Genomic DNA, 11,850 nt, shown 5'->3' with positions numbered 1-11,850 from the left:
GCTGGTTGGGCTGTTTGCCCTGATGGCGACTGTAGCGATCGCGCGGGGATGGCTGCGTGCGGAGGAGGAGAAGAGGAAGGCCATCCAGCTTGTCGGTACGTTCGGCCGCGGCGGGCAGGGGCGCCGCGTGGGCAGGCTGCGCGGACGGCCGCAGAGGCCAGGGCTGTCGGGCCTTCGTTCTTTCGTTTGAAAGGCGATTCGGTTCCGGAGGTGCGGTGCTGCCCCGCCGGGCTGGTCGTACCCTGGATCTGGACGAGCAGAACTGACGCTGTGTCGGTGTCCGGGGCTGCTGCGGTAGCTCTGAGGACTCTAGCGCGCGGCGGCGTGTTTGCGGTATTACAAAATGGGGCCGGGCATAGGTCAGCGCGCGCTGCCGGACGAACTCTGCGACCTGCAGCGCTCCTCAGAGCACCTGGTACCCGGGGACAGGCTTGGGAGTCTTGAATGAGTGCAGTGGAGAAGTGTATCTAAAATGTGCATCTAGAATTTAAATCTGTGAATCATAATTCTGTAAAAGTGCGAGTGAAAAACATGCAATTGCCAAGTGCATGTCTGTATTTCAGCATTCTGGGAGGCTGAGGCAGGAGGATCTTATGTTGGGAGCCCAGCCTGGGAAGCCTAGTGACCCTGTCTCAAAAAAAAAAAAAAAAAAAAAAGGTGAATGTAGCTCAGTGCAAAGGACTTGGGTTCAGTCCTTGGTACTGCAAAATAAATAGTGTAATAAACTTCACAGAGAGTCAGTCCTAGAAACAAGACCACTGGTTTGGGAGAGGGAGTCACAGGAATCTTACGTGTAGGGAACTGTGAAATGGCTTTTTTGTTAATTAGGTGTTGGGTGCTAGAGACAGATTGTGGCCTTGATGGCCCTTTACCCCTGAGCTACATGGCCAGCCCATGTTTGGAAGTTTGCCAGGAAGCCACCAAGGAAGAGAGAGGCAAAACTCCTGATAAGGAGTCCCAAAACAGCACGTGGTATCACTCAAAATGCCTGGAGGAGCTTTTAGAGGAGAACCAGATTGTGGCCTTGCTTTGGGGACAAGGCTCTGGAGTTCTTTCTTGTAGGAATTGAGGAGCATCCACGCCTGCTCCCCCATCACCTGCCTGTTTCTCAAGTATTTTATGCAAAAGTGACAGCCACCATTGCTGGCACAGGGTCGATGCTCAAACACATGTTGTCTCTGAATTCCTGGAGGCCTTCTGCCTTAAATGCATGTGTTGCATGCTTTCTGTATATATTAATCTCGTCCACTCCAGACCCCGGGCCAGTTCCAAAGCCTCCGTTTTTGCCCACGTTGCAGGCTTTATCTCCTTGAGCACAAGGCCGCATGTGCTTCATCACTTGCTCTCCACTCACTTGCGGCCTGCTGAATCAGACTTAGTAAGTGCTTATGTGTGAGTGAATGGATGAACGGTGTCTTCCTTCCATATAGCCCAAAAAGCAAATGGACCTAAGAAGCCAGGATCTAAAAAGCAGAAACTGCAACAGCGGATTCGCAAGGAGAAGCCTCAGCAGCACAACTTCACCCACCGTCTTCTGGCTGCAGCACTGAAGGTATGTGGGTCCCCATGGGTCTCCCACACACAGGAGCCACACCCCTGTTGTCCTTCACTTTTGTCATCATCTGTGGTGTTTCAGACCCTGCTACCTCTGGCCGAAGTCAGTGGCCATTCCCATCCGATCCCTCCTCTTCCCAGGCTGTCTTCTTCAGCTTGCTCCAAGTTTGGCTTCTCTGTCTGTTCACACTTCCTCCACCCTTTCCCAGAGCCATAGTGGGAACATACTGTGTATGGACTTCAGCAGCAATGGCAAGTATCTGGCCACCTGTGCAGACGATCGCACCGTCCGCATCTGGAGCACCAAGGACTTCCTGCAGCGGGAGCACCGCAGCATGCGAGCCAATGTGGAGCTGGACCATGCCACCTTGGTGCGCTTCAGCCCTGACTGCAGGTGGGACGGGATGAAGCCTTGGGTTTGCCCGCAGAAGATCAGCCCCAGATCTGGTTGGGGGTAGTGAGGAGGGGCCCAGGGTCTCTTTGAGGGGCAAGAAGGGAGCATCCAGATATTGTGGACACTGCCTGAGGCTTCCTGGAGGGCTGTACCACTTCGCAGCAAGGAGACAGAGCCAAAAATCTCTTCTACCCAGCAACTTCCAAGGCCAGGCTTCCAAATGAGCCTTGGGAGCTCTCAGAGTTTGTTTGTTTGGTCCCCCCCTCACCCCACCCTTGCAAAGTGAAAATCAACTGAGGACCTTGCGCTCAGACAAGTGCATCGCCACTGAGCTACATCCCCAGCCCATTTCAGAGTTTTTTGAATCTTAGGGAAAAGGTGAAGGAGCCAAGCAATGAGAATCCTTTGATTTGTTGTTGTTGTTGTTGTTGTTGTTTGTTTATTGTTTTTTGTTTTTATTCTAGTGGTTGAACCCAGAGCTTTTGCACTGAGTTACATCCCAGCCCTTTTTACTTTTTATTTTAAGACAGGTGTCTAAGTTGGCAAGACTGGTCTCAAATTTTCAACCTTTCTGCCTCCCAGCGTGCTGGGCTTATAGGCATATTTTAAGATATTTTGAATAAGATGTTATATTGTAAGGTCAAACACACTGTAGGGTGTGAGGGGAGATCTTGATTTTTTTTCCAGAAGACCAGAGTAGGACTTAGAACCCTAGGCCTCCATCTCCAAATGAGAGGAACCTGTCTCCTCTGTCTCTAGAGCTTTCATTGTCTGGCTGGCCAATGGGGACACCCTCCGGGTCTTCAAGATGACCAAGCGAGAAGATGGAGGCTTTACCTTTACAGCCACCCCAGAGGACTTCCCTAAAAAGCACAAGGCACCTGTCATCAACATTGGCATTGCTGACACAGGTGAGAGACATTCAGAGGGTGGAACTTGCCTGAGGCTTAAAAAAAATGACCTGACCTAGGTGTTTGCAGAGTGAGTTGTTGGTTCCTGAGGGATTTGTCAAGCCTCAGTGTGCGCCAAGGGGCTGTGGCTCGAAGCAGTCTGGCTCTGTCCTCCCCTGAAGTCCTGAGAGCCAAAGAATGTCCCAGGAGGCAGCAGGGATGAGCCACAGTTTTCAGCCCAATCCTTATCTGCGGTGACCCTTGGCCTGGGAGGGGATTATGGGTACTTTGGACAGTAGAGGCCTCATGGATGTCTTCTTGGAGAAGGTCAGTTGGTCAGGTTCGCTCACGTTGCTCTCTTCCCCTTAGGAAAGTTCATCATGACAGTCTCCAGTGACACAACTGTCCTCATCTGGAATCTGAAAGGCCAGGTGTTGTCTACCATCAACACCAACCAGATGAACAACACCTATGCTGCCATATCCCCTTGCAGCAGGTGCGGAAGGGGTGGGCCTGAGTTGGTGCAGAGCAGAGGCAGCCTGCAGGGGGACTGGGTGCTCAGGTTGGAGTCTTGGGATGCTTGGATCAGGTCTCAGCTCTCCCCATTGTGGTGATGGGATGTTGTGCAAGCTACCAGTCCTCAGTCTCTGTCTTCTGCCATCTGCACTTTTTAGAGGGTAGGGTTGGGATGCTTTGTGTCTTAGAACAAGCTGTAAGGTCACTTACACAAAGCACTTGGTATATTTTGTTTTGTTTTTGTTGTTTTGAGTGTTTTTGGTACTAGAGATTGAACCCAGGGTCTTTGGACTGAGCTACATTCCCCAACCCTCCTTTTTGCTTTTATTTTGAGTCACTCTTCCTGAGTCAGTGAGTTACCCAGCCTAGGCTTGAACTTGTGATCCTCCTGCCTCAGCCTCCCAGAGTGCTGGAATTCCAGGTGTGAACCACCGTGCCTAGAATTAGAAGCACTTTGTAACAGCTATCTAGGGCTGGAGGTAGGGCAGTGGTAGAACATTTGCCTAGTATGTTCAAGCCTCTTGGTTTGATCCCCAGCACTGGAAAAAAAAAAAAAAATGCCTTTTTTTTTTTTTTTTTTTTTTTTTTTTTTTTCTTGGTACCAGGAATTGAGCTCAGTGCCTCGTGCTTGCCAAGCAGGGTGCTGGCTGCTGAGCTATATCCCTGGCCCTAAAAAATGCTTTTTTCTAAGGAAAGATGTTTAAGGGGTTTGTAAGTGCCCTTCAAATGCAGTTTTCAAGGAAGCTTGGTTTTGTGACAGGTTTGTGGCCTCGTGTGGCTTCACTCCGGATGTGAAGGTCTGGGAAGTCTGCTTTGGGAAGAAGGGGGAGTTCCAGGAGGTCCTGCGAGCCTTTGAACTGAAGGGCCACTCGGCAGCTGTCCACTGCTTTGCCTTCTCCAACGACTCCCGGCGGTGAGTGCGAGGTTGCGTCCTGATCGCCTCCAGGGCCCTTCTGCCTGTGGGTGCTGGTGCTCTCAGGGGTCATAGGAAGTAGTTGGGCTTCCTGGCCGCAGTCCCTTGGGCTGTCCCAGGGGTCTCCCTGCCAGGGGGTGGAGTTGGGGCTCGAGCTGTGATGTCCCATGTTGCAGGATGGCCTCTGTGTCCAAGGATGGCACATGGAAACTGTGGGACACCGACGTGGAATACAAGAAGCAGCAGGACCCCTATTTGCTGAGGACAGGCCGCTTTGAAGAGGCCAGCACCATGCCATGCCACCTGGCGCTCTCCCCTGACACCCACGTCTTGGCCTTGGCCTGTGGCACCAGCATTCATCTGTACAACACACGACGCGGCGAGAAGGAGGAGAACTTTGAGCAGGTCCATGGGGAGTGTATCACTGACTTGGCCTTCGATGTCACCGGCCGCTTGCTGGCCTCCTGTGGGGACCGGGCCGTACGGCTCTTCCACAACACTCCAGGCCACCGGGCAGTGGTGGAGGAGATGCAGACCCTGCTGAAGCGCGCCTCCAGTGACAGCACCCGCCAGAGGCTGCAGCAGCAGCTGGCCCAGGCCCAGGAGGCCCTCAAGAGCCTGGGTGCCCTGAAGAAGTGACTGGCTCAGGCAGGGTCCTGCTGCCTGTGCCCACTGCTACCACTTTCTTCCCAGGTTGCTCCGGGGTGGAAACCTTCCAGAAGGAGTTCCCTGATTTTCTTACTGGTCTCTGTCCCATTGAACATATTCTTGGCTACTTAGAGCTCACTCTCCCCTTACTGGTTCTGACTCCTCCTGGACCAAGGAGCACGGTGCTTCTCTCCTGGGTGCCAGAGGTGGTGTCTGTCCTCATCCAGCACCGAGGAGAGTGGTAGGGGAGCGAGAGAACTTGGCCTTTTGACAACGCACCCGACACCCAAAGAAGTTCGTAAATACAGAGGTGAGGCCTAGGAACACCCTCAAGCAAGGCGGCAGCTTTGCAGGGTGAGACGTTGGGAACCTTCTGGTCACGGAGCGGGACAGTGAGGTCAGGGGAAGCTGAGTCTTCACTGGGACCAGGCTCCTAACTCCGGCAAAAAGGAAATGGAACAGATTTCATTCTGGGCTTTCATTTTCTTCTTTGCAAAATGGAGAACAATGCCGTGGCACCTTCCACAGAGGCTCCAATGCAAAGTGAGTAGAAAGTCCCCTCACCTCAGAGAGCAAGGAGGAGATGGTGAGTGTCATTAATGAGCAGCTAGAAGTGAGGATCAAACAGTGTGGGTGAAACCAAACTTGAAACACAGAAACACGTTCCTTAGGGCGCCACTGGCTAGGACTTGACACATTTTGTACGTGGGTCAGCTTCACATTTTGGGAAGGAATAGTGGGGCTATATAATAGAGGTGGGGCTCCTACCTTTCCGAAGGTTACATCCTGCTTGAGGTGCCTTCTTCAGCTCATCACTTAGGTGAATACCCATGCTGACTGGCACAACACCAGACAGGGATGATAAATGTGAAGTGGTTTCTGCCATCAAAGATGGCTGGAGGGAGAAAATAAAGACATTTTTCATTTATTCGTAGCTGTAGTGAACTGTGTTAAAAGTCAAGAGAGGATTGCAATCAGGATGGAGGCACTGGGTAGGAAGTGGAAGGGATACTTTTTGCTAAGGTGTTAGGTCTTCAGAAGTTTGAATTTTGGGCTAGGCATGGTGGCACACACCTGTAATCCCAGCATTCAGGAGGCTGAGGCAGGAAGATTGCCCCAAGTTCAAGGCCAGCCTGGGCTACATAGCAAGACTCTGTCTCAGAACAGAAAGTTTGAGTTTTGGGATTTGGGGACTCTGTAGGAAGAGGCCAGTAGGATTTGGGATAAGGCAAAATATATTCATCAAAAATCCAAGTCTTGATCTCTTGACCAAAACCAGGGCCTGCTGTAGTTGTCCCCAGTGTTGTTGAATGTCAGAGCAAGCCACAAATTTGCTGTGGTCCTTGATTGTTTCCTTTTTTTTCTTTTCTTTTTCTTTTTGACACCAGGGATCAAACTCAGGACCTTCCTCTTGTGAGGCAGGCAACAGCACCACTGAGCTAAATCCCTGGCCCCAATCGTTCCTTTTTGTTTTTGTTTTTGTTTTTTTTGTTTTGTTAAGTGTTGTTGAATGTCAGAGCAAGCCACAAATTTGCTGTGGTCCTTGATTGTTTCCTTTTTTTTCTTTTCTTTTTCTTTTTGACACCAGGGATCAAACTCAGGACCTTCCTCTTGTGAGGCAGGCAACAGCACCACTGAGCTAAATCCCTGGCCCCAATCGTTCCTTTTTGTTTTTGTTTTTGTTTTTTTTGTTTTGTTATGTTTTGAGACAGGGTCTCACTATGTAGTTGAGAATGACCTGGAACTCACTATGTAGCCCAGGCTGGTCTCGAACTCACAGTGATCTTCCTGCCTCAGCCTCCCGTGCTGGGATTCCTTCCTCTTGTGAGGCAGGCAACAGCACCACTGAGCTAAATCCCTGGCCCCAATCGTTCCTTTTTGTTTTTGTTTTTGTTTTTTTTGTTTTGTTATGTTTTGAGACAGGGTCTCACTATGTAGTTGAGAATGACCTGGAACTCACTATGTAGCCCAGGCTGGTCTCGAACTCACAGTGATCTTCCTGCCTCAGCCTCCCGAGTGCTGGGATTACGAGCGTGTGCCACCATGTCTGGCCCCAGTCGTTCCCTTTTGACACCCTCCATTCACCACCACTACCTCATCCTTGTCTCAAACCCCTTTGCTTATGCTTCAGGTGATACAGAGAGCCTGCCACTATCTTGGTCCTAGCCACTGTCACCCAGTGGCTCCTGTTTTCCTTTGTTGCCTAGCTAATTTGCTTTTCAGCATAATGGACTGATCATCTGACAGTGTAAAACAGATCACGTTCTTCCTTTCAAAGGTTCTCTTCGCTCTTGGAACAAAAATCACAATTCTCACCTTGGCTGGCATGGTGTTGTGTAACCTCACTGTCCCTGTGATCCCTTTGTGCTCTCCAGCCATGCCAGTCTTGCTGCTCCAGAATGGGCAAGCTCTTTGTAGCCTCTGTGCCTTGCCGATCCCTCCTGTGGAAGCATTTTTCTTCTCTGTTGACAGCAGGCTGGCCACAACTCAGTCCTGGGTTTCTTTGTACCTTGCGGTTGTCCTCCCTGCTGCCACATCTGAAGCAGCTGTCTCTGCAGGTCATCACAGGCACCACAGCTGGTTTCCTTTTATGTTGTATCACTCAAAGCTGTCTGAAAGAAGCTTGTCTGGATATTTGTCTGCTTCTGGGTGTCAGGCTTCGATACTTAACGAATCTCAAGTGGACACTAAAATCACTAGAGCCTGGTGAGCTAGAGGGCAGGGGTCCTGGGAGTGGAGCAGGGAAGGCTGCTGTGCAAGGTACCTGTCAGAAGCTTGCCTTGGGCACCTCACTAAAAACATGAAGCACTCCGGACAACAGGAGACACTGATGTGGGCGGGATGTGACCTGCCCGTCTCTTACTGGCAGCTTGAGGATTGAAGAACACACGAGAACATGAGCTGTGTGAGGACTGGGTGTGGTTTGAGCTGGGTGCCAGGCACAGCAGCTGGCAAAGAATAAGCCCTGGGTAAATGCTGACCACAGACCAGCGGGCAGTGGGTGGAGATGGTGGTCCTGCCTGCATCTTGTACTCCCAGCCTCCACTGTGGGCTTCTGTTTTTTGTTTGTTTTGTTTTGTTTTTTTTGAGACAGGGTCTCACTACGTAGTTGAGACTGACTTGGAACTCACTGTGTAGCCCAGGCTGGTCTCGAACTCAGCAATCCTCCTGCCTCAGCCTCCCAAATGCTGGGATTACAGGTGTGCGCCACCATGCCCGGCATGGACTTCTGTTCCTAAGGGTGATGGAACGGCACCATGGCCTGGCGGATGCTGGATTGTCAGGATAATGAAACTTTCCTTGGCACACCTGTTTGGAGAAGCATCTGGCCTTCATGCTCCATCCAGGGAGAAGAAGGACTGTGAGTTACTGAAGTCACATCTTGGTCCAGTTGTAGCTGGGTCACTTACTGGCTTGTGCCCAAGTGCAGAGAGGTAACTTGGCCTCTGAGTTAGTTTCCTCATCTGTAAAATGGGAATAAATTCTGTCCTTGGCTAACTTGGCTACGTTGTGAGTGTCTGAGTGAAAACCCTACAGAAAGCTCATTGTACAGTCTCAAAGGACTGCAAGTTTTTCCTAGTGACGAGGCTGCTTCTCTTGTAACCACAGAGAAAGTGGGGTACTAAGGTAGAGCAGTGACTGCTAAGTTTGTTAGGTCAAAAAGTCTTTGTGAATAAAGGAAGCATCAATTTTTCAATATTACTATTTCAACTTCTTTGGGTTTAAATTTTTCAATGTAGAAAGTTGGGGGAGCTGGGGATATAGTTCAGTGGTAGGCACTTGACTAGCATATCCCAGGCCCTGGGCTCCATCCCCACCACTGCCCCAAAACAGTTTAAAGTGGTGGCACATAGCCTATTTTTAATTTGTCATCAAAAACTTGAAAAAATTAAGTCAGGCAGGATGGTACCTGCCCAGGAGGCTGAGGCAAGAGGATCACAAATTTGAACCCAGCCTGGAAAAATTATAGGCAAGACCCTGTCTCAGAATTTTTAAAAAGAGCCGGGCGTGGTAGCACATGCCTGTAATCCCAGCACTCGGAAGCCTGAGGCAGGAGGATCACTGTGAGTTTGAGACCAGCCTGGGCTACACAGTGAGTTCCACGTCAGTCTCAACTACTATAGTGAGACCCTGTCTCAAAAAACAAGAAAAAAAGTTTTTAAAAAGAATTGAATTTAAAGGAGTGGGTTGTAGCTTGTAGCTTGGTAATGGCCCTGGGTTCAAACCCCTCCCCCCCAGTTTGCACAGTTAAAAGATCTCAGTGGCTGATGCATTTGGTTTTTGTCGAGCTAACACAGGATCATATTCAAGCCCAGCCTGGGAAGCAGCAGGCAGCTTAGTGATTTAGTGAGACCTTGTTTCAAAGATAAAAGCTGAGAATGTAGTTCAGCGTATGGGTCCTGTGTTCAAACCCCAGTACAGGGGAAAAAGAAAACAGGTGACAGTGTGGGGCATTCTGTAATCTATAAATAATAGTTTTTAGGTTCCCACCTCAATCGTTCTCTTACATAGACATCGAAGCACTCAAGGAGGTGGGAGATGCAGGGTCTTGTGGACAAATACAAGGCGAAAACGGGGATCTGGGTCTTCAGGGCAGGGGTTGGGGTGCGCCTAGGACAGATGGAGGAGCTTGGGCTGTGAAGTAAAAGGGAGTTAACGGCTGGGGTACGGCTCACATGCACAAGGTCCTGGGTTGGATCCCCAGCAAAAGGAAGGAAAAGGGGTGGGAAGGGAGAGGAAAGAAAAAGATAATGGGAGAAACCTCAGGGGAAGCCCGGCCAAGGTGGGATAAGGAGAGAAGTTGGGAAAAACTGCCTGGTGTTGGACTGCACACCTCACCTGGGAGGTTTACGACCAGAATTGGAGAAGTCTCAAGGGTTGGCCTGTCTCCTGGCATTTCTGTTCGTTCTGCCCTGCATTTTACTTTCTGTTGCTTTCTTTCCTTCACCTCAAGGGCAGGTGACTTTGCTTACTCACCTGTGCATCACACACAATGTCCACTACAGTAGGTGGCTGGGGCTCAGGCAACAAGTACTCAGTTATTTTGCAGCCGCTAGGTGTGAGAAATGGAAGCACCACCTTTGATCCTGTTATTTCTCACAGCATGATCCTCTCCATGTGCTAGTTCAGCTCTTCCCCACCTCAGGCAGGCAGGCAGATGCTCCTCCATATGCTCTTCAGGCCAGGATTCTGGTTGCTCATGACAGTCATGACCAGAAGTCGCGTCAAGTTTAGGGTTAGTGGGCCAGGGATTTAGCTCAGTGACACGGCACCTGCCTCACAATCGCAAGGTCCTGAGTTCGATCCCCAAGACCAAAATTTAGGGTTAGGCATTTCTCTGGACAAGAGAGGAGGAAGTTTCTCTAGAGGTGGGAGAAGTAGCCACTAGTGATCTGCTTCTTGTATATTCCCTAAAACACTGCTACAAGACTGAAGCAACACTGCAAGGCATTAATGCCCATCTGAAAGTGGCGGGGGGCAGCAAGCTGTTGAACTGTGCTTAAGAGAGAATAGTCACATATTTACTGAGCACTTACAGTGTTTGTGGACACAGGCTTTGGAGTAGTACATCAACTCTTGTCAGAGGTCAGCTTCAAGGTCACTTAGTCTAGATTAGGTTTGTCACAGGACCGTCATTTCCCTTAGCCAAGCATTTATAAAAAGGCATTTTAGATCCAGGTGTAATGGCACATGCCTGTAATCCCAGTACACTGGGATGCTGGGTAGGCAGATTCCAAGTTGGAGCCCAGCCTGGATAATTTAGTGCATTAGCAACACCCAGTGTCAAAAAGTAAAAAGTGCTGGGGATGTAGCTCACTGTGAAGGCTTTACAATCAATCCCTAGTTAAAAAAAAAAAAAAAAAAAAAGGCAACTCAGCTGAGTGTAGTGCACCCTGGTAGTCCCAGCACTCAGGAGGCTGTAGCAGGAGAATTGTGAGTTGGTCAACCAGAGCTACATAGCAAGACCCCATCTCAACACACACACACACACAAAACATTTTAAGTATGCTCTCTGCATGCTCTAGTGAACCAGAAGCATTATTTTTGTTTTGGTTTTTGTGGTACGTGGAATAGAACTCAGGACCTCAAGGCCAGTTCACTATTGAGGTAAATCCTGAGCTCTTCCCCCCACCTTGGGGACTAAACTCAGGGCCTTTGAACCAAGCTACAAGTCACAGCCATCTATCTTATCTGAGACAGGGTCTCCCTAAATTGCCAAGTTGCCCAGGCTGTACTCAAAGTGATCTTCCTGCCTCAGGCTTCTGGTGCTGAGAACCACAGGCACCTGCCACCGTGTCCAGTACTGAGCCCTTAAAAAAAAACAGACAAGGTCTCACAAAGTTGCCCAGGGGGTGCTTGAATTTGAGATCCTCCTGCCTCAGCCTCCAGAATAACTGGGATTATAGGTCTGTGTAAACACACCTGGTGAACTAAAAGCTCTTTGAAAGCAAAAACACATCTTCATCACTGGGAACAGAGCCCTGCCAAAATAGAAGTCATTTAATCAACAATTATTGAATTACATGTCAGGGAAGTAAAGTGCTAAGTATGAAGAATATCCCCTAAAGTTTGAATCTGAACTGGATGTCGGAAAAGTAGTTTGCTCAAAAGGTGAAGAGGTAAGAGAATGGGAAGATGGGAAGGCATGCTGAAGCCAGGCCTGAAATTCCCTGTGGTTGGAGCAGCCTTTTCCTCTGAGGTGAGGTGCACAACTTCAGTTCCATCAGTCAAGCTCATTGAAGCAGCAACAGCAGGTCGGTAGTGACCTCTGATTCCCCTGGGAAAGACGGAGGGCCCCGCCCACCAGCTGCGCTTCGCACCTTGCCCTTTGTACAGCACGTGCGCCGGACTCCTTTGGCGCCCCCTAACGGCGAGAAGCCCTAGGGACGCCCCGGGCGGGGCGCGCAAGCGCACTGAGGCCTCGAGCCCCAAGG

The 11,850-nt window shown here is 50.0% G+C and overlaps 1 protein-coding gene across 1 annotated transcript; it reads left to right on the top strand.

Moving 5' to 3' along the window:
• Positions 1-6: 6 nt before the first annotated feature.
• Tbl2 (transducin beta like 2) lies at positions 7-6,326 on the top strand. Its single transcript, XM_010619006.3, has 7 exons — positions 7-95; positions 1,431-1,552; positions 1,764-1,948; positions 2,708-2,859; positions 3,208-3,334; positions 4,115-4,267; positions 4,444-6,326. The coding sequence occupies exons 1-7, from the start codon at positions 23-25 to the stop codon at positions 4,904-4,906; spliced, it is 1,275 nt and encodes a 424-aa protein (XP_010617308.1). The 5' UTR covers positions 7-22; the 3' UTR covers positions 4,907-6,326.
• The last annotated feature ends 5,524 nt before the right edge of the window (positions 6,327-11,850 follow it).

The sequence above is a fragment of the Fukomys damarensis genome, unplaced genomic scaffold (assembly GCF_012274545.1).
Source record: "Fukomys damarensis isolate Sample0158 unplaced genomic scaffold, DMR_v1.0_HiC HiC_scaffold_17, whole genome shotgun sequence".
Lineage (NCBI taxonomy): Eukaryota > Metazoa > Chordata > Mammalia > Rodentia > Bathyergidae > Fukomys > Fukomys damarensis.
The sequence above is the reverse complement of the archived record's forward strand: the minus strand, read 5'-3'. Positions and strand labels throughout refer to the sequence as shown.